The following is a 23895-nucleotide window of genomic DNA, read 5'->3' as shown; positions in this document are numbered from 1 at the left end:
ATACAGTGTTATAAATACACATTTCCTCAGTAGCATGAGCTGTTTTTCACTCAGTGGTTCTGTCAGAGATCCAGGTTGTTCCTCACACATTCTGCGTACAGAACCGCTGCTCTGATCCTGTAATGGGACGTATTAAAGAGACGCCGGGGTGCAGATTTCTGCTCGACCCGCACCGGCCTGCTCACGCTTTCATTCGTTTTACACTGGGCAGTGTGCCCGAGACTAAAACCAGGCCAATGTTACACACATTAATCCAGTTATATTTAGTCACGATCTACAGCTTCATTTTAACGTACAGTCTGCTTTTAATGATCAGATCCTTATTATAGATCAGATCAGACCTCCTGCTAGGAGGGGGACATAAAATCCTGTTTCAGGCTGCTAGTTAAATTTATGAAGCTGAAAAAAAAAAAACTTTCTAAAGGATCTGTAGCTTTTAAGGCTGCAGCGTAACTGCATTGCAGATGAAGAGCCGGATGCATACATCACACATTCTAATGCAGAACGTCTTTCTGATCATTTATCACGCAACATCATCAGATTTCACCTGTAAATCCCAGGATTAGATAAATCATAAAGTGAGCAATAAATATACCAGAATTTACACTCTGGCTGCTAATGATGTAGCGGTACCGTAATGAGCTTGTGAGCGTGTGCAGGATGTACCTCTTTCCAGAACCTTCTGGACCTTGATGTGGTTGGCGCAGAAGCCGCTGTAGAGTTTGAAGTGATCGGCATAATAGAGAAACGATCCTCCGAGAGAAAACAGCAGCTTCTGAACACCAACAAAAGGAGAGAGTGAATAAAGTGAATAAACTATGACGGCTTAATAATCACGTTCAGACAGAACATTAAAATCAGAACAAAAGTGAAAAGCAAAAGTGAACGAAACAAAAGATCTTTGTGAATATCAGAGAGGGGGATATTACAGTCCTGCTGAATCGTGAAGAGAAAATCTATTCATTCATCTTCACGTTTATTATCACTCTGACGAACGACAGCGCTCTAACTGAACATTTCAACTGAGATTTTTTCCACAAATCTGCAGTTAAGGTCCTCTGACTGGCTGGAACAATTCCTCGGGCCAGATTCCTCGGCATCTTCTCATATTTCTTGAGCTCTACACCTTCATACACTTTACTGTGTAACACTGAAAGAAAAACTTCTCGCCTTATTCAGTTTCATGTTTTTCTGTCACCTTTGTGATAAATGTTTATAAAAACAGTTCAGAGCTCAGAAGTAAGAAGAGTTTACTGCGTTGTTTAATGTAACTAGTTAGACTGTACGTATTAGCTTCTTGTGTTACTAAAAACAGCCCTGAACAGGCCACGCCCACAAGTGCGGACCGTACCACAGATGACATGCCAACAAGACACGGAGAAGAGATAAGTGGAGGTTTACCCTGAACTGCACAGGCGTCTCCAGCGTGCTGAAGTCTGGAGTTGAAGCGATTCTCTCCTCCAGGGTTTGCAGAAACACCTTCTGGAAGTCCAGCATTTCCGGCAGACTCCCAAACAAACTCTCCATCTGGAGGAAGACGCCGTTTTTGTTATTCTACACACCGACAGCTTTCGAAAGAAATCGAAATGTTATACAGAAGAAAGAAAACACTAAACAATTAATAAACAGGGGAAAAAGGGAGGGATTTGTTACATAAATAAAAAAAAGACAAGTTCCTCATGGGTTCTTTATTCATCTTCAGTAAGAGCTTGATCCTGGTCAGGATGCTGGAGAACTTGAAGCAAAACACGCTTTGATGTAGGGTTCTACAGAGATTTCTTCTACTGGGAACTTCAACACCATCTGACCAATCAGAATCCAGAATTAACCAGCGCAGTGGTCTAAGTGATAAAGTGTAAACACACACCGGCTCCTAAACTCGTCCTGACATTCGGTGCTTTATGTTTATCACTCGGTCACATTATCCTGAGTGGCTCTACTTAACTGCTCTCTCTGTGCAAGGGCACGTCCTGGCGCGCTAATGGCTCTTTAATGCTCCTCGCTCGTCTCTCCAGAGACATCCTGAGCCGTGTCGCAGTCGAGTCCGGTTCAGCGAGGCTAAAACGCTAGCCATTAGCATTAGTCACAAACAGCTGGGAGCGGACCGGGATCACGGACATTTAGAAGCTCGAGGGTGGAAAAGTTAACATCACTCATTAAAATAAATTCCTATTTTAGCTTCAGCTGGAAGAGGAGTAAGGTTTGGTTTTTACCTCGTCCTGTGTGAGAAACGTCTCCTTCTGCAGGGGCTTCAGGTAGATCTCAAACAGACAGCTCAGATCCTGACAAACACAAATAATAATTCAGCATACAAGTTTGTGTTTAACAGACAAAGACGTTTAATTCCATATCCCACATCATTCATTTAAGCCGGGGGTGGGGGGTGGATGGATCAGGGGGGGCAAAAACATTTGTAAGAGAATCCTGTCTCGCCCACGCCGATGCTGCGTGTTAAAGCATTGGCAGGCCGTCGCTATATTAACCGGAATATTCTCATTAGACTGATTTATTGTGGCGCAGCAGAGCCAACGCTGCACATCACGGAGAAATCGCTGGAACACACTCGTCTGTCTGCAGCGGTGCAGCGAGTGAGAGGAAACTCCGAGAACATTTACACATCGCTTCAACACAATCTGGAGACAATTTAATAAATTACTCACATGATGGACTTTAATTAAATATTTATGTTTTTATAAACCAGGTCGATATGCGTCTGAATTTTAACACTGACAATAAGTTTATAAATGTTATTCATACTCATTCCAGTGTAAGAATTCTACATATATTTCTACATACACTGTGCTGCCAAAAGTTTTGGGACGTCTGCCTTTCCATGCACATGAATGTAAAATGGAGTTGTCCCTCCCTTTACAGCTATAACAGCGTCAACTCTTCTGGGAAGGCTTTCCACAAGGTTTAGGAGTGTGTTTATGGGAATTTTTCACCATTCCTCTAGTTAGTGAGGTCAGGCACTGATGTTGGACGAGAAGGTCTGGCTCACAGTCTCCACTCTAATTCATTCCAAAGGTATTCTGTGGGGTTGAGGTCAGTCAAGTTCCTCCACACCAAACTCACTCATCCATGTCTTTATGGACCTTGCTTTGGTCACTGGTGTACAGTCATGTTGGAACAGGAAGGGGTCATCCCCAAACTGTTCCAACAAAGAGCATGAAATTGTCCAAAATGTCTTGGTATGAAGCATTAAGAGTTCCTTTCACTGGAACTAAGGGTGTCCCAATACTTTTGCCAATATAGTGTATAAAGACGGATTATAAATCTGTAAACCTTATAAAATAAAATACACCAAATCTATACACAACATGATGCTTTTGTGTTCGATAATATTTGTCATTCCTGTTCCATGTCATTCACGTGTGTGTGTGTGTGTGTGTGAGAGACGTTACATCGAGCGAGTTCTGAAAAATGAAACAGTCTCAATGGACAGATTAAACGTCCAGGTTCTAGTCATTACTCTGATGATGGAGTGAGGTGGAGAGTCACAGCAGACACACCTCTCTGTCTCAACCAATCAGAGTTCACCCGAAACCTGACGTGTCATGCTTACCCATAATCCCCTGCTCTTATGTTCTCTACTTCAGCATATTTATTTCCCAGAGCTCATTTATCTCAGACTGATGTTTTACCTTGACGTAGGATTTCTCCGTGTCCACTAACTCCTGCACGACTTTGCGCAGTCTCTCGGTGACGGACATGTGTCGTGGACAGGGTCTGAGCAGGGCAGAGTCCGGCCCCGCCATCTCCTTCTGGACCTCCATCAGTCCTCCAGAAGCGTCCTGGAAGGAGTGATACAGGGTGCACACCGTCTCCACGCTCTGTAACACACAGCGGAGTAAGAAGAAAAAAAGAAATGAGATTTAAAATAAATAAATAAATAAATAAATAAACTGGCGAGATCTGGAGAGGTGTATAAAGTTCGGAGCAATGTTTCTGAGGAGATTTCTTTGACCGTGAATTAATCTGAATTTAATGTTGTCTCTTTTAAACCGATGCACGTGAATTCATCACGTCCTCTTCCTCTGCCGTGACACCAGTCTAACAACACACTTCGCTCCGTCACTTCACATTCTCTCATTTTTCAGTAGGATTAAAAGTATTGGCACCCAAGCTTAGCTTTTTGCTTGGCCCTAATACAAACTTGCTGTTTCTCAGACTCGATTATTTCCATTATGTTTCATACTTCATCACTAATCTCCTCGCCAACACCTCCAGAGAAACTCCTCCCACTTTCATAAATAACCCAAATGTGGATGATTCCTAATCAGAGCCAGGACACGGTTTGAAATACCAAGTGCATAAAGGTCAATACAGCCGACTGGACCACATAAACCCCGCACCCCCAAGAGCAAGAGCCAATCAGGTGGATGATTAAGATGTTAGGATATCTGCACCCACTTATGCTGGCGCAGATATCGACAGAGCACTCTGATTTATAATTTATGGAGCAAAGCAACCTGAAAAAAAATCTTCCCGCATAATTTCCAGCATTTTGTCCGATTTTAAAACATCATGGTGTCGATCTGCTTCTGGTTCATGAGCCTTGTGGTGTTTAAGTGGAACTGTAGCACTGAGAACACTGGGAATGTTGCCAAGATCTCCGTTCAGCACAGACACACACAGACACACACACACACACACACTCCTGGAATGACTTTGTCAATATACATGATGGGAAAAAGAATAACTGCATTAATGATAAAACAACCTTCACTGAACAGATGAGTCAGTCTGAAAGACGTCTGTTCCTGATCTCCAGATCTGTTCACGCCGTTTTTAATCGTATGACCAACCAACGAGTCATAACTTCCTGTTCTGACCACAGTATTTTATTGCTTATATTTTAGATCTGATTTAAGTCTCCATAAGCGAATGAAAGCTTTAAAGAGCGAAAATAAATTCAGCAAAACGTCCAAAAATGGAGGAAGAATGCTTCAATATTTAAGATTGTGAAGAAAAATTATTCATAAAGCTCTGATATAAAATGGACTTTAAGCTCAGGGGCAGTGAAGGGCTATTTTAGTTCCTCCTTTCACGATGCACAAGAGAATGAAATGAGTACAAAGTTAAAAGGTAACACTGAATTAAAACTTTATACATGCGAGAGGAACATGTTGTCCTGTCACTAAAAGAGCTGGTACACAGAAGGAGCAGGCTTCATCACGACGATGCTGTGTGTAAGTGTATTTGAGGTTAAACCTCTGATTAAACTCTGATTTTAATTTTTATTTTATTTTCATTAAAAATGAACCTTGACACAATGCACATGATGAATATCAGCAATGTCAGCAGGATGTGTGAAGTGTGATGCTTCCTCAACATCAGCTTCATCACTCAAGATCATGATCCGTCTGGGTTTCTGTATAAATCCTGCTCATGCAGAATTTATTTTTAATTACACTGTAGTACCAAAAGTATTGGGACACCCTGCCAAATCATTGAATTCAGGTGTTGTTTTTCAGGGGTTGGGCTCGGCCCCTTAGTTCCAGTGAAAGGAACTCTTAATGCTTCAGCTTCATACCAAGACATTTTGGACAATTTCATGCTCTTTGTGGGAACAGTTTGGGGATGACCCCTTCCTGTTCCAACATGACTGCACACCAGTGACCAAAGCAAGGTCCATAAAGACATGGATGAGTGAGTGGTGTGGAGGAACTTGACAGACCTGTACAGAGTCCTGACCTCAACCCCATAGAACACCTTTGGGATGAATTAGAGTGGAGACTGTGAGCCAGACCTTCTCGTCCAACATCAGTGTCTGACCTCAGAAACTAGAGGAATGGTGAAACATTAACATAAACACAGTCCTCAACCTTGTGGAAAGCCTTCCCTGAAGAATTGAAGCTGTTCTAGCTGTAAAGGGCGGGACAACTCCATATTACATTCATGTGCATGGAAAGGCAGACGTCCCAAAACTTTTGGCAACTCAGTGTATTTTATTTATTTATTTTTTTTATAACAAATTTAGTTATACTTTTAAAAATCGACACAAACTAGTAGTCGAATATAAAGCACTGTGGTCCTGACCAGGCTGGATGAATTGAGTGTGAAGGCATCACGCATCACCCCCACAGCATCACCTTATTGTCCAGATGTTCACCTGCAGTCTCCTCACATCACATCTGTGTGCTTTGCTTTCATTTCTTTTGTTGAGTCGACCTGGTCGTGTTCTACAGTGCGCTGCTCTACAGGCTCTACTCTGCTTCCTGCACCTAATCACTGATGCATGTCCAGAACATCTGAAGGTCATGCAATAATTTTAGCCTCAGAATGAGTCCAGAATGATAAAGAAAAAAACAAACAAACAAGCAAAGGAGAAATGAGAGAGCTTTTATTAAAACAAAAACTACTTTACTCCTCCTATATCTCCCCCATCTCCTATATCTCCTCCATCTCGCACATCTCCTATATCTCCTCCATCTCGCACATCTCCTATATCTCCTCCATCTCCTGCATCTGCTATATCTCCTCCATCTCCTGCATCTCCTATATCTCCTCCATCTCCTGCATCTGCTATATCTCCTCCATCTCCTGCATCTGCTATATCTCCTCCATCTGCTATATCTCCTCCATCTCCTGCATCTGCTATATCTCCTCCATCTCCTGCATCTGCTATATCTCCTCCATCTCCTGCATCTGCTATATCTCCTCCATCTCCTGCATCTGCTATATCTCCTCCATCTCCTGCATATCCCCCATCTCCTACATCTAATACATCTCCTGCATCTCTCCCATCTCCTATATTTCCTCCATCTCCTGCATCTCTCCCATCTCCTACATCTAATACATCTCCTGCATCTCTCCCATCTCCTACATCTAATACATCTCCTGCATCTCTCCCATCTCCTATATCTCCCCCATCTCCTGCATATCCCCCATCTCCTGCATATCCCCCATCTCCTGAATCTGCTCCATCTCCTTCATATCCCCCATCTCCTATATCTAATACATCTCCTGCATATCCCCCATCTCCTACATCTAATACATCTCCTGCATCTCTCCCATCTCCTATATCTCCCCCATCTCCTGCATATCCCCCATCTCCTGAATCTGCTCCATCTCCTTCATATCCCCCATCTCCTATATCTAATACATCTCCTACATCTCCCCCATCTCCTGCATCTCCTATATCTCCCCCATCTCCTGCATCTCCTATATCTCCCCCATCTCCCCTGTCTCCCATATCTCTTACATCTCCTACATCTGTATCTCCCACATCTCCTGCATCTCTTACATCTCCTGCATCTCTGTCTCCTCCATCTCTTGCATCTCCTCCGTGGGCTGCGTCTCTGATCCGTTTAAAACACATTATCTGTCCATTCTGAATAAACCTGTTTTCTGTTGCATCCCTTTAAAAAATAAAGGTTTGAAATGTGAGAGATTTTGTGAGTCTCTAGGCAAGAGAGGAAAAAAATCCTGAAATAGCAGAAAAACAATCAATTAGTCCTATTTGGAAGGGTGCAGCGCACACACACACAGAGAGAGAGAGAGAGAGAGAGCTGCATCAGCGTTTATCCGATCCTATTGTCACACATCGATATAGACGCGACTATCACTTACAAAGGAGCGAGTGAAATAAACGGCAGCATGTTTCTCTGTAATGGTAAGTGACCTGAGACGCGAGTGTGATCATCTACACAAACACAACAACACACAGCTCTGCATCCAAATCACGTAACAGTTTCGGTGTGTTGGCAGCGTGTCAGTGAGCGGTGCATCTCTGCACACCACAATGAACCCGTTCACCGTGAGTGTGTGTGTGTGTGTAACCAGCATCCTAAAAAATCGATAAAGGGCACCGAGGAAACAAGCGACACAGCAGCAAGTTTGTGTTGTGTGTGTGTGTGTGTGTGTGCATGAACAAACAAAAAAGGGGTAAGTGGGTACAGAGCCGTATGTGAGTCATGAGTCTCAGATGGAGCCTGCAGCACTCACTAATCACCGCGCCGCTGCTCCAGAGACCCGTCAAAAAACGGGAGAAAGAAGGAAAAGAAGGAGAGTGATAAAGATAAAGAGAGAGCAGGGAGGAAGAGGAGAAGATGTAGAGTGTAGACCATAGACGTGATCGCTGCGCCTCCCAGGAGCTCATTAACACTCATTAATTAAAGATTAGAAGCCGTTACACACACACACACGCCTGCATCTGCAGCTAATACGAACAGCTAAGACATATCCGGATTAAACGTTTATCACGTTCAGCACACACACATGCGGTGTAAACAACATAAATGTTTCACGTGACGCCGATAACGACAACGTGACACTGTTTATCTCATCATCATCATCAAACTTTCATTAAAAGTGTTCAAAGAGATGTACGCTGTACAGTGCTGCTGGAAAACCTGCTTCGTGGAACATTAAACCTAACTTTAAACAAAGAAAACAGTTCTTTAATAAATGAGGCTATGGTATAAGAGGAATAAAACCTGAGGATGTGCTGTTTCAGGAAAATAATCAACGCAGCCGTGGATCATTTTACTCCAACAACATGACGCGGTGTTTTATTCCTCACACACACACACACATTAACCAAACCCCCTGCTGATGATGATGCTGTTTTTAGAGACACAGTTTGTTTTTGCGTGGGTGAAGATGAGCTGCGGCAACGCCGGATCCCATACACAGCTGGAACACCGGAAAAGCGTGAGAAATGTAGATTAAGCTGAGTGACGAGCGTGGAGCTGCAGGTACAGTGAGGTGAGTCACACTCTGATGGGCTGCTGTTGCAGGGCTGTATGTCACCATGTCAGTGTGATGCACCACCCAAACACACAGGATGAAAATAGGAGCATGTGGAGGCGAGAGAGCGGGACAGAGACAAAAAAACAAAGGATATGCAGAGCAGACGTCTCTCTCTCCCTCACTCACTCGCTCTCTCTCTTTACCGCTGTCTCTCTCACTCTTTCTCTCTCTTTTTCTCTTACTCGCGGTCTCCCACTTGCTCGCTCTCACTCGCTCACTGTTTCTCTTCCACTCTGTCTCTCTCTCTCGCACTCTCTCCCTCGCTCATTCTCACTTGCTCTGATGAGCATGCCAACCTCTTCAATCTCCAGTAGATCTCTGAAGTGGGGGTCCAGACACTTTTTCAGCTGAAGTTACCCACAATTCTTTGCAAACTGTCACAAAGTCCTTATCCCTCATGCAAAGTCTGAATCACACAGTTGTGTAGAACATCTCAGTGTGTGTAGTGTTACAATTTTCCTTCACTGGAACTCAAACCCTGTTCCTGCATGATGAAGCCCCTAAGCTCCATGAAGACATGGTGTGGAGGTGAAGACTGGAGAAAGTGGAAGATCTGGAGTGTCCGGACTCTGACTCAACCCCACTGAACACCTTCAGGATGAACTGGAACTGGAGTCTCCTGAACATCCCAACATCAGTGTCTGATCTCACTAATGCTCCTGTAGCTGAATGAAAACTAATCTCCACGGACACAATCCAACATCTAGATGAAAAGCTTCACTGAAGAGAAGACTGGAGCTAATGAGAACCAGCTTAGAGGAATAAATACTGTTGAACATACAGTGTGTATATGGTATATGGTGTAAGGTGATACAACGTTTATCAAAATATCTATTTTTTTTTTTTGTCAAGCCCAAACACTGTAGTCAAAATAAAGAGTTCGGGTAAGTTAAGCCCCGCCCCCTGTGAATTAATCTACACATTAATTTACACTCCTGAGAACCCAAGCTGTCGAGATGACCAGTGTGTGAACATGCCAAGAGATCGCGTGTTGTATCTAAAGCCCTGATCACGTCTCTCACACCGCATCAAAACAGAGTCTCTCTGTGATTAAAGAGCCACGGGTCACTTCTCGATACCTGGAGCTTTGAGATCAGAAATTGGAAAAGATGGCGTGAGACAGCGGTAAACACACGCTTACCCTGAAGACGAGCTCGTACAGGAATCTCCAGGCAGCTCGAGCCTGATGCCTCGTCCTCCAGCTGAGAGCGCAGCTCTTCCTCCTGAGTTTCACTGCTCTGAAAGCCGGCATGATGTCCGATCTACCTTCACCGTTTCAGATCACACTTCCTTCCTGTCTCAGACCTGCTCTCCTCTCTCTCCTCTAATGCTCGGTAAGTTTAAGACTCGAGGGCTTTGTGTCAGGATCCATCAATCGATCACTAACAGGTACTGTGAACGTAGGCAGAGGGGAAAAAACTGCTGCCCCTCAGAGAAATCTGCATATCAATAGCTGTTGAATGGACAGAAATCACTAGCCATGTGCATGCTGGGAAACGCCTCTGGACAGGACCGAGCTAACCGACATCTCTGCAGCTTCGATGGTGAATAAAGAAGAGTCTGTGTGAAAACACTGCCAAAAGCTCTCAAAAACATCAATACAATGACGACTTCTCTGGCTGTTCTGCAAACCGCTGCTGTTAACGCTGAGGTCCGAGCCAGCAGGACGGATATTTATCACTAGTTAAGGTGTGTTGTGTGGAAGAAAGTAATTTATCCGTTCTCTCAGGCTCTGAGGCACCACACAGAGAAATATCATGATCGGTTAAGAATATTGTTCTATGTTACAGTACAAAGTTCTGAGCATCTATAAGAGGAAAATAATCCACAACCGAGTGGAGTGACGAAGCGGAGTCACTGCTGCCATGACGAGGTGGATTATTTTCATCTTCACAGTGTTGTTGATGATTTATTGACAGAGACGTCAAAGCACTTTTGTACGTTGCTCTGGATAAGGGAGGAAACGTAAATATTCCTGTAACAGAATATCCTGGAGTGTTTTATTCCGAACACCACAGCAACTATTCAATTCAATCTATTTGTGTAGTGCTTTTAACAATGGACATTGTCTCAAAGCAGCTTTACGGACAATATTTATCCCTAATGAGAAGCCTGAGGTGAGGGTGGTGAGAAAAAACTCCCTGAGATGATATGAAGAAGAAACCTTGAGAGAAACTTGGCTCAGAAGAGAACCTCATCCTCATTTGGGTGACCGTGGACAGTTAATTATTGTCCCTTCTACAACAGTTTACAGTCACGTGGATTTGTGCAACCAAGAGCTCCTGAGGAAATAACAAGTCAACATAGTTTCTGAGTTCATTATAAACTTCCTACCTGCTGGAGTCTACAATTTTTGTTCGTTAAAGAACACATTGCACTTTTTGTCCGCTTAGAGTTGCATTTAAAGGTATTGAGTTAGATCTGGTTCTCACATATAAACTATAAAACCTCTATTTTGAAGATAATAACAGAAAAAATAACAGACAGATGTCGAGAAACCGCACACTAAACTCTGACACAAAACACTGACACTGGAGACTCCTTCCATACGTTAAACATCTCCTTCCTGGGAAGAAAACTATCATTGCTGTGAATGAGCTGTTGCTATAGAAACAATGTCAACATACAGCTTTGATTTGTATCTGCACTGCTGTCAGCTGATTGTATCGACCAATCAGGATTCAGAAATCAGCAGTGCTGTGGGACATGCAATTTTATTATTCTATACAGCGTGATATTGATTGTTCCAAATAAAAACAATTTCATATTTTCTGACAGCGTGTTGTTCAATAAATGCTGGCTGAAGTGCAGTAAGAGGAATAAAATCCTTGAGAGAGAGAGAGAGAGAGAGAGAGAGAGAGAGAGAGACAGAGGGGTGAAATATGGGCTGTGCCGGGGTGCGAGCCGTGCCCATTGCTCAGAGGGAAGCGTCCTGCCACGCAGCAGTAAAGCTCTGACATGTCGTGATTCATCCCTGAGGTGAGAGCTATTGTGCCACGCTGCCATATTCTTTTTAAAGCTCAATAAATAAAGACTTGAGCACATAAATCAACAGAGAGTCGAGCAAGTTACAGTGAGCTTCACGTTATGTTGTGCAGAGCTCCATTCACACCAGAACACTGCTTAGGCTCCCTGAGGAGCTGCAGGCGTCTGAACCGAACAGAACACCGGCCGAGAAGTGCTGATGAGGGACAATGTGAAGCTTTAACGAGGAGCCTGAGGGTCACAAATAAAATGAACGATGAATGAAGAATAATTAAACACATTTAAAAAAATAATGAAAAAATGACTAAATAACTAAATACATTAATTAAATAAACAATATTAATTATTGTATTAATATACATATAAATATAAATTATTAAATTAATTATTATTATTGAATTATTACACTAATTAATAATAATTGTTATTACTAATTATTATTTTTTTAAATAAAAAAATTGACTCAAAAATTTAATTTTTTAATTGAAACGTCTTTTTATTGGACATGCTGCTTTATTTTCTCTTGCGTTAATGTTTACCTACAACATTAGCCCCAATCCCATGGCAGTGGGATTTATCCCTCACTTTATCTCTACCTAAAGAGAGCCATGCAGCGGCACTTTAGTCCTTCAGTCTCTCACCTCCTCATCTGTATACTCTGCTTTCACATCAGCGCCTTATTGTAGAACGCTAACTAGCCGAGGCGAGTCTCAGCATCGTATAGCTGCACTGCATTCTGGGATTTTGCATCTGCACGACTTCTGCGCTGGATTTCTCATTAACGTGACGGTGAACGTTGCTAGAAAACTGTGAGCGAGAAAATACATTTTTATGGGCTAATAGCAAGACCTGAGTGTTATCACTAATCTTTTATTTTCTCATATTAAACTGTTTAAACATTTAAAATGTTTTCGACAACAACAGCGTCCTCCTGTGACCTCAGAGTGACACACAACCGCTAACTTCTCCAAGACATAAGGAAAACACAACACCAACCAACAAAGAATATTAATAATAAGCATTAGAATTACTAAACACATCACAGATATTTCAATATAAAGATGTTTATATTATTAATGTGGGTGTGGAGTTTCACTTTAATACCACTCTAACTTTTTAACTTTTATGTCCTTGAGATCCTACGTTAGCAAATTCTCCAGAGCTCAATAAAGCAGGGAGATAAAAGCCGGATCTGGCATCGTGCTCATTCTTCTCAGTCGTGGGAACTGGCTTGGACTCGCTGGCGTGTGTGTGTGTGTGTGTGTGTGTGTGTGCTTCAGATCTGCAGCTCTGTGTGAGGAGCTGGCTCAGGACCATGGCTGTGTCTCTCAGAGATGATTAGCCGGCTGGTCACTGCCTGCTGACCGAGCAGATTGATCAGACTCCTCCCTTTAGGCCCATGCTAAAGCTAGTGACTGGGAGCTCTGGGAGGACTGGGAGATGTGTGACCCTGACTGTCACAGTTGCATGTAGAGGACATTTTGACAGCCATTGGTTAGCTGTTAGGACATATTTGGCTGAAGGATGCGGAAGTAAACGTTCTCACAGTGTGAAGGCTCGAGTGTGGTTCAGTTTATTCAGCAAACCACTAGTGTTGAGTTTTGCTGAGCAACTCGTAGCTTTCGCCGGCCACAAGCTTCAGGATCACGAACATGAGCACGCTCTGAGGAGCGACATATCCCTGGACTGAAAGGGTTCCCAACGTCCCAATGTAACTGAATGTAACACAAGCTGCTGGATGTCTCGGGTGCAATAACTAATCCTGATACTCAACACGATACACATCACTCGCTCGCTCTCTGATACTTTTCTCTCTCCATTCAGATATTTTAAGCTGTTCTACTTTTCATTTTCTTTTCTAATTTTAAGGCTCATTAAAGTTATCATGAAACTTTGAAATGCGCATTAACGGAGGCTGTGTGAGAGCAGAAAATTAATCACAGATTTATACACCACTGGTGTCTGAACAGCTGAATATTCACACAGGGTTCAATCCCGTTAACGTTTCGATAACTAAAGATGTCCTCTCCGTTATTTTCTGTGTGCTGAAAAGTAAATAAACAGGTTCAGGAACCTGTTACTGAACTGAAGCTCAGCTCTGCCTGTTGATATACGTTAAATAGGAAATCTGAGCTCAGTCCCAGAACATGTAGTGATTATCTGCAATGTTAACATGTACACACACACACACACACACACACACACTCATTAAGAGCTAAAACACTGAGTTATGAACGCGTAGGCCGTCCCCTGTGTGTTATATCTGCATCGGATGTCACATTCCCCTTCGTTTACACTCCAAGGAAGACAACACCACAGTGATGGTGGAGACAATAATCAGATTAAAGCGTCTGTAGAGTAACGACTCTGAGTACCTCCACCCTCACACACTCGCTGTGTATAATGAGGCTCGATATGTGGCACAGAGGGAACGGCGCATGTCAATGAGTAAATAAAAAGGGCAGAAAGAGTGTGTTGGGTTTAATCCACCTCCTCTGCTTACAGGCAGGTCACACACGCACACACACACACACACACACACACTGACATTTACAGCCATTTAAATCAGCAGTAAAACTAAACGTGCAAGTGAGATTAAAGGAGCTGTTTGTAATATTTAACAATTTCTAAAGCTCCAATACTTTCCTTTTAATTTCAGGGCTATTTTTTTGACCACAGCTCTGCCCCTGGTCTCAGCTCTCTCACTTTTCCTCATAAATAAACAGAACTAAATATCTTTATTTTAATTACGATGAAACTAGTCACTAAAAGCAACTTTAACTTTAAAAACATAAAAAAAGCATTAAAAAGAAAAAGTCATTACAGTATTAAAGTGTCGTTCCAAGTCGAATCTGACAAATCTACAGAAAAATTCTATTAGATGTTAAAGTGTCTTTGAGTGAACTGTTCTAAATTCATCTAGAGTAAATATATTTCTAATTCAACACAGGTTAAGCTAAACCGCACGTCAAAGCCATGGTTTAATCGCAGATTTAATGTAAAGTGTTTGTGTAACTGATCTAAAACCAGCTCTGTATAAAGTCCTTTAAAAGTAGAGAAAAAAACTGGAAGCCGTACACAGAGTGAGAGGACATGTTGGTGTCACGTGACGTGAGGAGCGTGCTCATAAACCCGACCTCGTTACTCCTGGTGTATATGAACACACATCACATCAGCACCAGATTTGAGCCTCGTCAGTTTCCAGGCAACTGAAACACGGCACAGGGCAGCAGGCAGCTGGACAGGATACTTATTAATTGTTCGTCTCTGATGAACTGCTGCCTTTTTTTTCTGCAGCTACAACGGAAAAGCAAGCAAGCGGTTTTATGAAATAGAGACCTGTCAGGACAAAACTCCTTCTTATTCTATTAGACGGAGATATCGAGTCCTCTCTCACCTCAAACTGCTCTCCATTTCTCTCGGCTGTCGGCTGCTTGGGATGACGGATCTGAGGACAGAGTCTCACCGTGCAAAAACAAACACCGCGGCCCGTTAGCTCCCCAGCAGAAATGTCATGAAGTCGAGAAAACAGTCAATGAGCGAGTGCTAACTAATCACGCCAATCAGACGCTGATACAGCTGCATGCCCGCAGTACAACACCGCCTCACAACCACACGTTTTTCCTAAATAAAGTCTTCTGTGATTATTTGCTGTTGGTGATCGAGTGATGAGCAATCAAGTGATGAGTGATTGAGTGATGAGTAAACAAGTGTTGACTGTCTGAATGATCAAGTGATGGAGCAATGAGTGTCCGAGCGCTCGAGTGAAGAGAGATCGAGTGAAGAGAGATCGAGTGAAGAGAGGTCGAGTGAAGAGAGATCGAGTGAAGAGAGGTCGAGTGAAGAGAGATCGAGTGAAGAGAGGTCGAGTGAAGAGAGATCGAGTGAAGAGAGGTCGAGTGAAGAGAGATCGAGTGAAGAGAGGTCGAGTGAAGAGAGATCGAGTGAAGAGAGATCAAATGATTGAGTTATGAGAGATCGAGTAATGAGTGACCGAGTGATGACTGACGGTCAGCGTCTAAATCAGTGTTAAGTTAACTCTTACCTTGCTGTGCTGCACAGTTCTGAGGCTCTGGCGATAATGTCGTTTCGTCTCTACGTCCGTTTTCCCCGAGGCCTCGGACACGCACGACACGTCTGCAAAGAAAAGAGGAACAACGATGCTCACGTGATTCACTGCTAAACACATCACTAAGGCATTTTGGAGACATATGAGGAGCAAGACTTTCAAGAATTCTGGATTCTGATTGGTCAGTAGTGTAGCTGCAAATCACAGGATATATTAATATCGTTTCTATAGTAACAGCCCGTTCACAGGGATTTGTACAGCAGACGCTCCACATCGAGTGGGAGAAAAAAGAGGAGGAAGAGAGGAGCGGGAATGGCCGTTTACAGCTGCTATGAAAACGTGAAAACAGGAACTGAATGCTTTTTAACCTTTAATGTAAAAGGATAATGTTTAAATAGATCCAATGTAATCCTCGGCATAAAGGAATAAAACACTTGCTTTTATATGGAATAAAATCACTGTCAAAAATAATGGTACGTAATTCAAAACATTTGTGTGTAATTTTAATTTACTCCTGTGTAATTTAAAAGTATTGTGTGTAATTCTGTTTTGTCTGAGTTGGATTCCAAAATCTACGACCACGACAGTTTACAGACACAGCGCTAGTTCACAACATTTCTGTTTCACACACGACATGAGAAATTACACCCACGAATGTAGTGTGTTCAACCACTGTCAAAAATACCTCATCAAGGCCACAGGCACAGGCATTACTATCCCAGAGAAGATGAATCGATTTTTTTTATTGCAAAAAACACAAATACAATAAGGCAATACAAGATCATAAGAAGATCCTTAAGAACAGCGCACCAATCAAAATTAGGTGCAAACAGTAGGTCCAAAATTTCTTTAAAAAAAGAAAAGAAAGAAAACAATGACTTTGTTTTAAGGCACTTACATTTATGAATATAAAATTTGCCCAAAATGAAAATAACATTCAGTACAAATGAAGTATGTACATCTTCTATTAATAAACCAAAAAATTATATCATGTTTAGAAAATGGAGAAGACAGCTTGATTGAAACTTTAAGCCACTCGAATGTCTCAGACCTAAAGGCTCTACTGAACGAACAGTCAAAGAATAAATGTACAGTCGTTCAATATCAACATCACAAAAGGTACAATTATTGTGATCAATATTAAATCTATATCTAAGAAGATATAGATATCATTACAAATTTTAAAGTGTTGGCTTTGGGAGGTATGGGAAAGGAGAGATACATGGTTCTTCATTTAAAAATAGAGCTCTTGGGAAAAATGTGAGTCACGTTATTTCGACTTGATTTGGAAATTTATCTTGGGTCAATAAAGTTCTTATTAATTTATTTGTCAGGCTACACCTAATAAAATCTTGCCCATTTATTATTAAAGGAGGTAAATGAAGAGCTTCAGTTACACTGGTCACTGTATTACTGACCAACAGTACAAAAGACTTTAGAATACAGTTCAATACCCTGTTATATTGCTTGTAATCATAATGAATATTAGATTTTCTACAAAAAGTACTGTGATCCCTGAGAGCTAATCTTACCTATTATAGTTAAACTATCTTTGTAATAAAGGCGCCAGTGATTTGTGCTCTTTGTGGAATCGATTCATCTTCCATCGGATAGTAATGCTTTTGCATGTGGCCTTGATGAGGTATTTTTGACAGTGGTTGAACGCACTACATTCGTGGGCGTAATTTCTCATGTTGTGTGTGTAAAAACTAGCGCTGTGTCTGTAAACTGTCGTGGTCGTAGATTTTGGAATCCAACTTGGACAAAATACAGAATTACATACAACACTTTTAAATTACGCAGGAGTAAATTAAAATGACACACAAATGTTCTGAATTACGTACGATTATTTTTGACAGTGATTTTATTCCATACTTTTAAAGGAGATTCTTCGGCACTGTCATGTGATTGATTAGTTTACTGTAACAGCATCAGATTCCACATAAACCTGCAGTGGAGCAGCAAAAAAAAAGTCATTTTATTCCCTGAGTTTTTTCAGAGGACATGAGGAAGGATTACAAATCTGTGTGTTTAAAATATCCATCTCTCTCTCTCTCTCTCTCTCTCTCAAACACACATTCTGTATCTTTAAACTGCCGCTTGATAGAAACATGCCGCAGTGTGCAATAAAAGACCTCAGCAGGTGAGATTTCATTAAACAGTGAGTGTGTTAGTGATCCTCCTCCTCCTCCTCGTCTCTGCTGAGGAGAAACAGCGCCCCTACAGGACACACAAGCCTCCGAGTCACGACTCATAATGGGGAAGACACGCTCGAGGTGCTGATGATTACGGAATGAAACTGAAGGCAAAACAAGATAAAGGCCAAAAGGTCTGATAGAGATAAAAATCTATTTCAACTGCTTTAATGAATCGTTCTGGAACCTGGACTCTCATTAACTCGCTCTTTAATGATCTGATTAATCACATCCTTTTTTCTTTTTTTTTAAAGTAGTAGGGAAATTGGGTGTAACCTGATCCAGATGTGTCATGAAGATAAGAATTATTGTGCTGTTACATGACCACACAAAAAGCTTTGAGTTTGACCTTCGAGTTAAAAAATATCACACACACACACACACACGTCCCCTGATCTGCACAACTGTCTTATAATCCTTATGAGGTTCATAGTAATGCAGCTATTCGACACTATACATTTAAATCTTAAACACACACACACCAGAAATACACTGAATCTTCTGCATTTTTACCTTTAAAACACAAGCGTTTTCTTTACTTCAGCGAGACGGTTACAGGAATAAACCGCTGCGACACCGTTCATCTCACACACACACACACACACACACACACACCGTGACGGCGTATAATGAAATGAATCCTCTGACCGGTTAAACACAGCAGCACTCTTAAAGGCCTGTTGCAATACAGTTCAAGAACTTTCCTTTCTCTCCAGTTTCTTATGGGTCACAAGAATGCTGATGAAAATTCACTTTAAAACGCCGCCTCGTGTTTGTGTGTGTGTGTGTGATAAACTTTACTCAGGAAGACTTTCACACTCTAATACGCAGACTATCGGTGCTGTTTGAGGAACTAAAAAAAAAAGTCATGTCTGTAAACTTTAAACATCTTCAGATCGCTGCATCACTTTCATGAACCGAGAAATGTCGATTAATTGTAATTAATTAATTCATTTTAATTAACTTCAAATCAAATAAAAATAATGAATTAATTTTCCAAATCTAGAGGTTCAGTTATGGACGATTTTGACTGAAAAATAACTACATTAAAATATTTTTAGTCAAATGCAAAAAAATTCTTATCTGTGGTACTCTCTCTCTCTCTCTCTCACACACACACATACACACAGACAAACATACACATGCACACATATACACACAAACACACATGTATACACACACACACCCTTGTTAAGCCCACAGTCTCCAGCAGTGTGAATGCTACATGGGGTCTCCGTGTTAAACCCACCTATGACCAACAGCAGCGCTCCATCTCACGCCATCTCATCAAAACACTTTCACGCCACTGACTTGCGAGGAGAGACGATTCCAGTTACAGGAAGCAGAAGGCAAATGGTACGAGTTTTGGAGAGGAAGTAGAGTGAGGCATGAAAGGCGCCAGAATCTAACTTTATAATATAAATAGCAGAAAGCGGTGCTGCAGCTGCTGTGAATTATTCTGTGTCTGGTTTTAATACGGAATGATAAAAACACACGGCTGAGTGAAAAAAAAAGAAGAAGAAATGGGCAGGAAGTAGCGGTTAGTCAATTACACAATCATCAAAACTGTGAGAGAGATGGACACTGCACACTCGCTGGACATACAGATACCTGTGTGTGTGCATGTGTGTGTGTTAGGTGTGTGTGTGTGTACCTGTAGCAGACTTGGCTCTATGATGGCGGTATAGGAAGTCCCGTGCTGGCTGCAGGCTGCTGTGTGTGTGTGTTAGGGGTGTGTGTGTCAGGGCGGTCGGCTCTCGTCTGATGGTCAGGTGCAGCGTGTTCTCGCTGAACAGAGTCTGAATGAGAGCCAGGTCCAGAGACGAGACCTGACAGCCGTTCAGAACCAGGATCTCATCTCCTGGCCTCAGACCTGACATGAAAAAAAAATCTTTCAGTCTCAAAACTACATGATGACCATTTCCTCAAGAGATAAACACCGTCATGTGAAAGAAATAATACTTTGTCTCCTGATGTTTTTGTGCACAATTAAAGTGTGAGGAATGAAGATCCTGAACATTTGTTCTTCAAGTCTAGCAAAAGATTCAGGAACTCATCTGATAGTAAAATAGTCCCTGAAGCGTTGTGAGTGAATAGAAAGGGCTGTGGAACACTACTACACTCAAGAATTAAAACAGCTCCAGAGCTATTAGTTAAACAATTGATACGGTTCTAATGAGACATCAGACTCAAATACAGACTCAAAATTTATCACAAATACAAACAGTCAACTTTTTTTTTTCTTTTTTTTTTAAAGTAGGCCTGATGAAAGGTGAGGTGGAGTTCGGTACCTTCACTGAAGGCAAATCCATCCGAGAGAACTTCAGTGACAACGATGCGGCTGTGGCTGAGACTGTCCACGTGTCCTGTAACAGCAAACCCTGAGGGACAGGAGAGAGAGAGAGAGAGAAAACTGATCCCAATTCTCAGGAGACTATCCTTACACTTCCTGTACATGCAGAGTGTGTGTGTGTGTGTGTGTGTGTGTGTGTGTGTCATACCAAAGTCCCCTGTGCATGTGGGCTTGGTCATGTGGAGCGTGTACACACTGAGAGCGCTGACCTCCAACTCATCATACAACTGAGAAAAAGAGTTAGAGAATGAGAGAGAGCGAGCGAGAGGGAGAGAAGGAGAGAGGGGGAGAGAGAGAGAGAGAGAGAGAGAGAGAGAGGGAGGGAGTGGCACATAGTGTTACTCATTTAGCTCGAATGTAACACTGCAACACTGTGCATTAAAGCTGCTGTCACACTTTTTTTTTCTTCTCATCCGTTGGCACACATTTTACACGTGATACTAGAAGAAGTGGGCAGAATGCGGCTGTTTTCTTCTGCATGCTCTAGTTGCAGCAACACTTTCCACAAGCATGCAGGACGAAGCAGCTGAAATCCTCAAGTTACAGCAAAGACAAGCAACTTCCTCATCACCACCAAGCTGCATTACTGAGGCTAAAACTCTAATCTAATCTAATCTGGAGTGGAAGCTAGATCTGGGTTCTGGTACCAGGTCCTGAAGGAGCTCGTGTGGTGCTGGAGTCCAGACCTCCATCCGGTCATTGATGCATCTGCGCAGACGCAGGCAGTGAAGGCTGGGTTCCAGGTTCCGCACCTTAGAAAGAATCAACAGAATCATTAATGCTAATTAAAGTTTTTTTTTTTTTTTTTTTTTTAACAGAAGTTAACCAGCCAAGCAAGGCGTCAAGTGGGTGTGTCCAAATTGCATATTCATAGGGTGGAGGTCAGTCCTCGCACCTTGCAGGCGGTGTTCAGGAGCTCCGTGACCGTGTGCTGTCCGCTCACAGCCACCGTAACCACCTGGTAATCAGGCATGTAAACACACACCGGCTTTTCCATCACGCCTCGCTCCCACTGACAGCCATCGGGTGGAGCTAGCGAGTAACCATCAGCTAGAGCATCCAGTCTCTGTGAAGGAGAGGGCAGAAAATCACACGTTTCATCAGATGAGATGTAAAACTGGGCACAGACTCAAAGCTGCCATTAATTCCAGCAGCTCGTTACTCTGACTATAATGAGCATGTAGCTGGGAAAGAATGGCTTCAAACTTGGCATGGATCTGAGAGTCGGGGTTTAAAATATCAAATTATTCTCAGCCACTGAGAGAGCTTTCACACACACACTCGGGGTTTTCACAATCAGAGGCTACATTAAAGGGGCAGGGTGTCATTTTCAAAAGTGTCCTGAGAAAATAATGAGTAATATTATTATAATATTGTGTATTATTGTGTAATAATGACATAATCCCTAAGATTCTCTTAGTAAAATGTGTTTGATTCTTCTAAATTATTATTATTATTATTATTATTATTATTATTATTATTATTATGCCTTAATTGTACCACCACATTATATGATAATTGATTATTTATTATAAAATTATTAACACACTTTTGATTTCAATTAATATATTTAAATTATCTGTGATTGTTTTTCAACACATTTGTCTATCACTGCTATTTATTTCATTTTTATTTCCTGTTTTTTTTCCATTCATTATTTTTCTATTTTGTTTCTTATTACTTTTTCTTGTCACACTTAAAATGTATAAAAGGTTGTATATAAATAAAGTATAATATTAATTATTATTAGCCATAGCAGAATTCTTTTCTATTTTTTTAGTTTTCTTTTACTAAAAATTTGCATTTATAATTTTTAATCAAATGATAATTCAATTTTGGTTAGTATTATTTCTTATTATTGTTGCTTTTATTAATATTATTTTAATCTTTTATTTTACTATATTTATGACTACATTTCTTTCTTGTTTCTGTTTTTTTCTTTTACTAACAAATTAAATTTGCTTACATTTTATCAATTGATAATTCTATTTTTTTAGTATTATTTTTTATTTATTATTATTGCTTTTGTTATTATTGATTTTATTATTATTTTATTGTTTTTTATTTTACTATTTTATTTCTGACTAAATTTTCTGTTTTGTTTTTTTTGTTTTCTTTTGCAAACAAATTAAATTTGCATTCATTTTATATCAATTGATAATTCTATTTTTCTTATTTATTATTATTATTGCTTTTGTTATTAGTTATTTTATTAATATTATTTTACTTATTTATTTTACTATTTTTTATTTTACTATTTTCTTTCTTGTTTTGTGTCACACTGTAAAACTATTTAAAATGCATGAAATTCCTTTATAAACATACATTTATATCCTGCTCCTCGGCCCTGCCCCTCTCCCTTTAAATGCTGTGGTGTAGCAGAGCAGTAATGCGTTTATGTAAATGTGGCTAAAATGACACACTGCCCCTTTAAAGAATAAAGTACAGGCTTTTTCACAGAAAGTGATTCATAAAACAATACATAAGGAACATAACGTGACACTTTCAGGGTGTTTGCTGGTGAAAATGAGACAAAATGATGCTGTCAGTTAAACACACACACACACACACACACACACACACCCCTATGTTCCATTACTGAACAAATGAGCTTTTATTTTGAACTCCAGCTCAGAGACACAAAGTCACAGGGAAAACTGGCCAAGAAAAAGGGACACAACGTTCGGCAAGTGTGTGTCACCAGGCAGAACGGAAACCCTGTCTGTGTGTGTGTGTGTGTGTGTGTGTCAGTCACCAGCAAAATAAAGCAAAATATAAGCAATAAAACAATGTGTGCTTGTGTGTGTTGGTGTACGCGTGTGTGTGTCTGATAGGAAAATAATCAATGACGTGGCGGTGTGATGAAGCATGATCTCACATCATTTGATAACAGCGACCTTGTTCGAGGAGTGTGTGCGCGCACGTGTGTGTCTCAGTGTTCCAACTGTCAATCAGAGACCAAGGACACACTGAGACTCTGTGTCTGTGTCTCTCTGTGTTTGTCTGTCTCTTAGTGTGTGTGTGCGTGCGTGCGTGCATGTGTCTCTCTCTCTTTCTGTGTGTGTGTGCGCGTGTCTCTGAGTGTGTGTGCGCGCGTGTGTCTCTTTCTATGAGTGTGTGCATGTGTCTCTCTCTCTGTCTGCATGTCTGTCTCTCTCTCTCTGTATGTGTGCGTTTGTGTGTGTCTCTTTCTTTGAGTGTGTGTCTGTATATGTCTCTTTGTCTGCATGTCTGTCTGTCACTCTCTGTATGTGTGTGTGCACGTGTCTCTCTCTTTGTCTGCATGTCTGTCTCTCTCTCTGTATGTGAGTGTGTGTGTGTCTGTATGTCTCTCTTTCTCTTTGTCTGCATGGCTGTCTGTCTGTCTCTCTCTTTCTGTGTGTGTGTGTGTGTATCTCTCTCTCTCTATTTGCCTGCATGCCTGTCTCTCTTTCTGTGTGTGTGTGTGTGTATCTCTCTCTCTCTATTTGCCTGCATGCCTGTCTCTCTTTCTGTGTGTGTGTGCGCATGTGTGTGTGTGTGTGCATACAAAAATC

At 41.4% G+C, this 23895-nt stretch overlaps 1 protein-coding gene across 4 annotated transcripts in view; it reads right to left on the bottom strand.

The window, feature by feature from the left end:
* Positions 1-23895, bottom strand: part of tiam2a (TIAM Rac1 associated GEF 2a) — a 73914-nt gene that overhangs the window by 5651 nt on the left and 44368 nt on the right. For all 4 annotated transcript variants that reach the window (XM_058398185.1, XM_058398184.1, XM_058398188.1 and 1 more), the window contains 10 exons: positions 21255-21425; positions 21007-21111; positions 20508-20586; positions 20298-20387; positions 19661-19879; positions 15788-15879; positions 3645-3833; positions 2214-2282; positions 1402-1527; positions 667-775 (listed from right to left, as the gene is read on the bottom strand). In XM_058398185.1, coding sequence (XP_058254168.1) covers positions 667-775; positions 1402-1527; positions 2214-2282; positions 3645-3833; positions 15788-15879; positions 19661-19879; positions 20298-20387; positions 20508-20586; positions 21007-21111; positions 21255-21425 — 1249 coding nt within the window. The remainder of the gene's footprint in view (positions 1-666; positions 776-1401; positions 1528-2213; positions 2283-3644; positions 3834-15787; positions 15880-19660; positions 19880-20297; positions 20388-20507; positions 20587-21006; positions 21112-21254; positions 21426-23895) is intronic.

The sequence above is a fragment of the Hemibagrus wyckioides genome, linkage group LG09 (assembly GCF_019097595.1).
Source record: "Hemibagrus wyckioides isolate EC202008001 linkage group LG09, SWU_Hwy_1.0, whole genome shotgun sequence".
Lineage (NCBI taxonomy): Eukaryota > Metazoa > Chordata > Actinopteri > Siluriformes > Bagridae > Hemibagrus > Hemibagrus wyckioides.
Note: the sequence above shows the minus strand (reverse complement) of the source record. Positions and strands in the feature narration are given on the sequence as shown.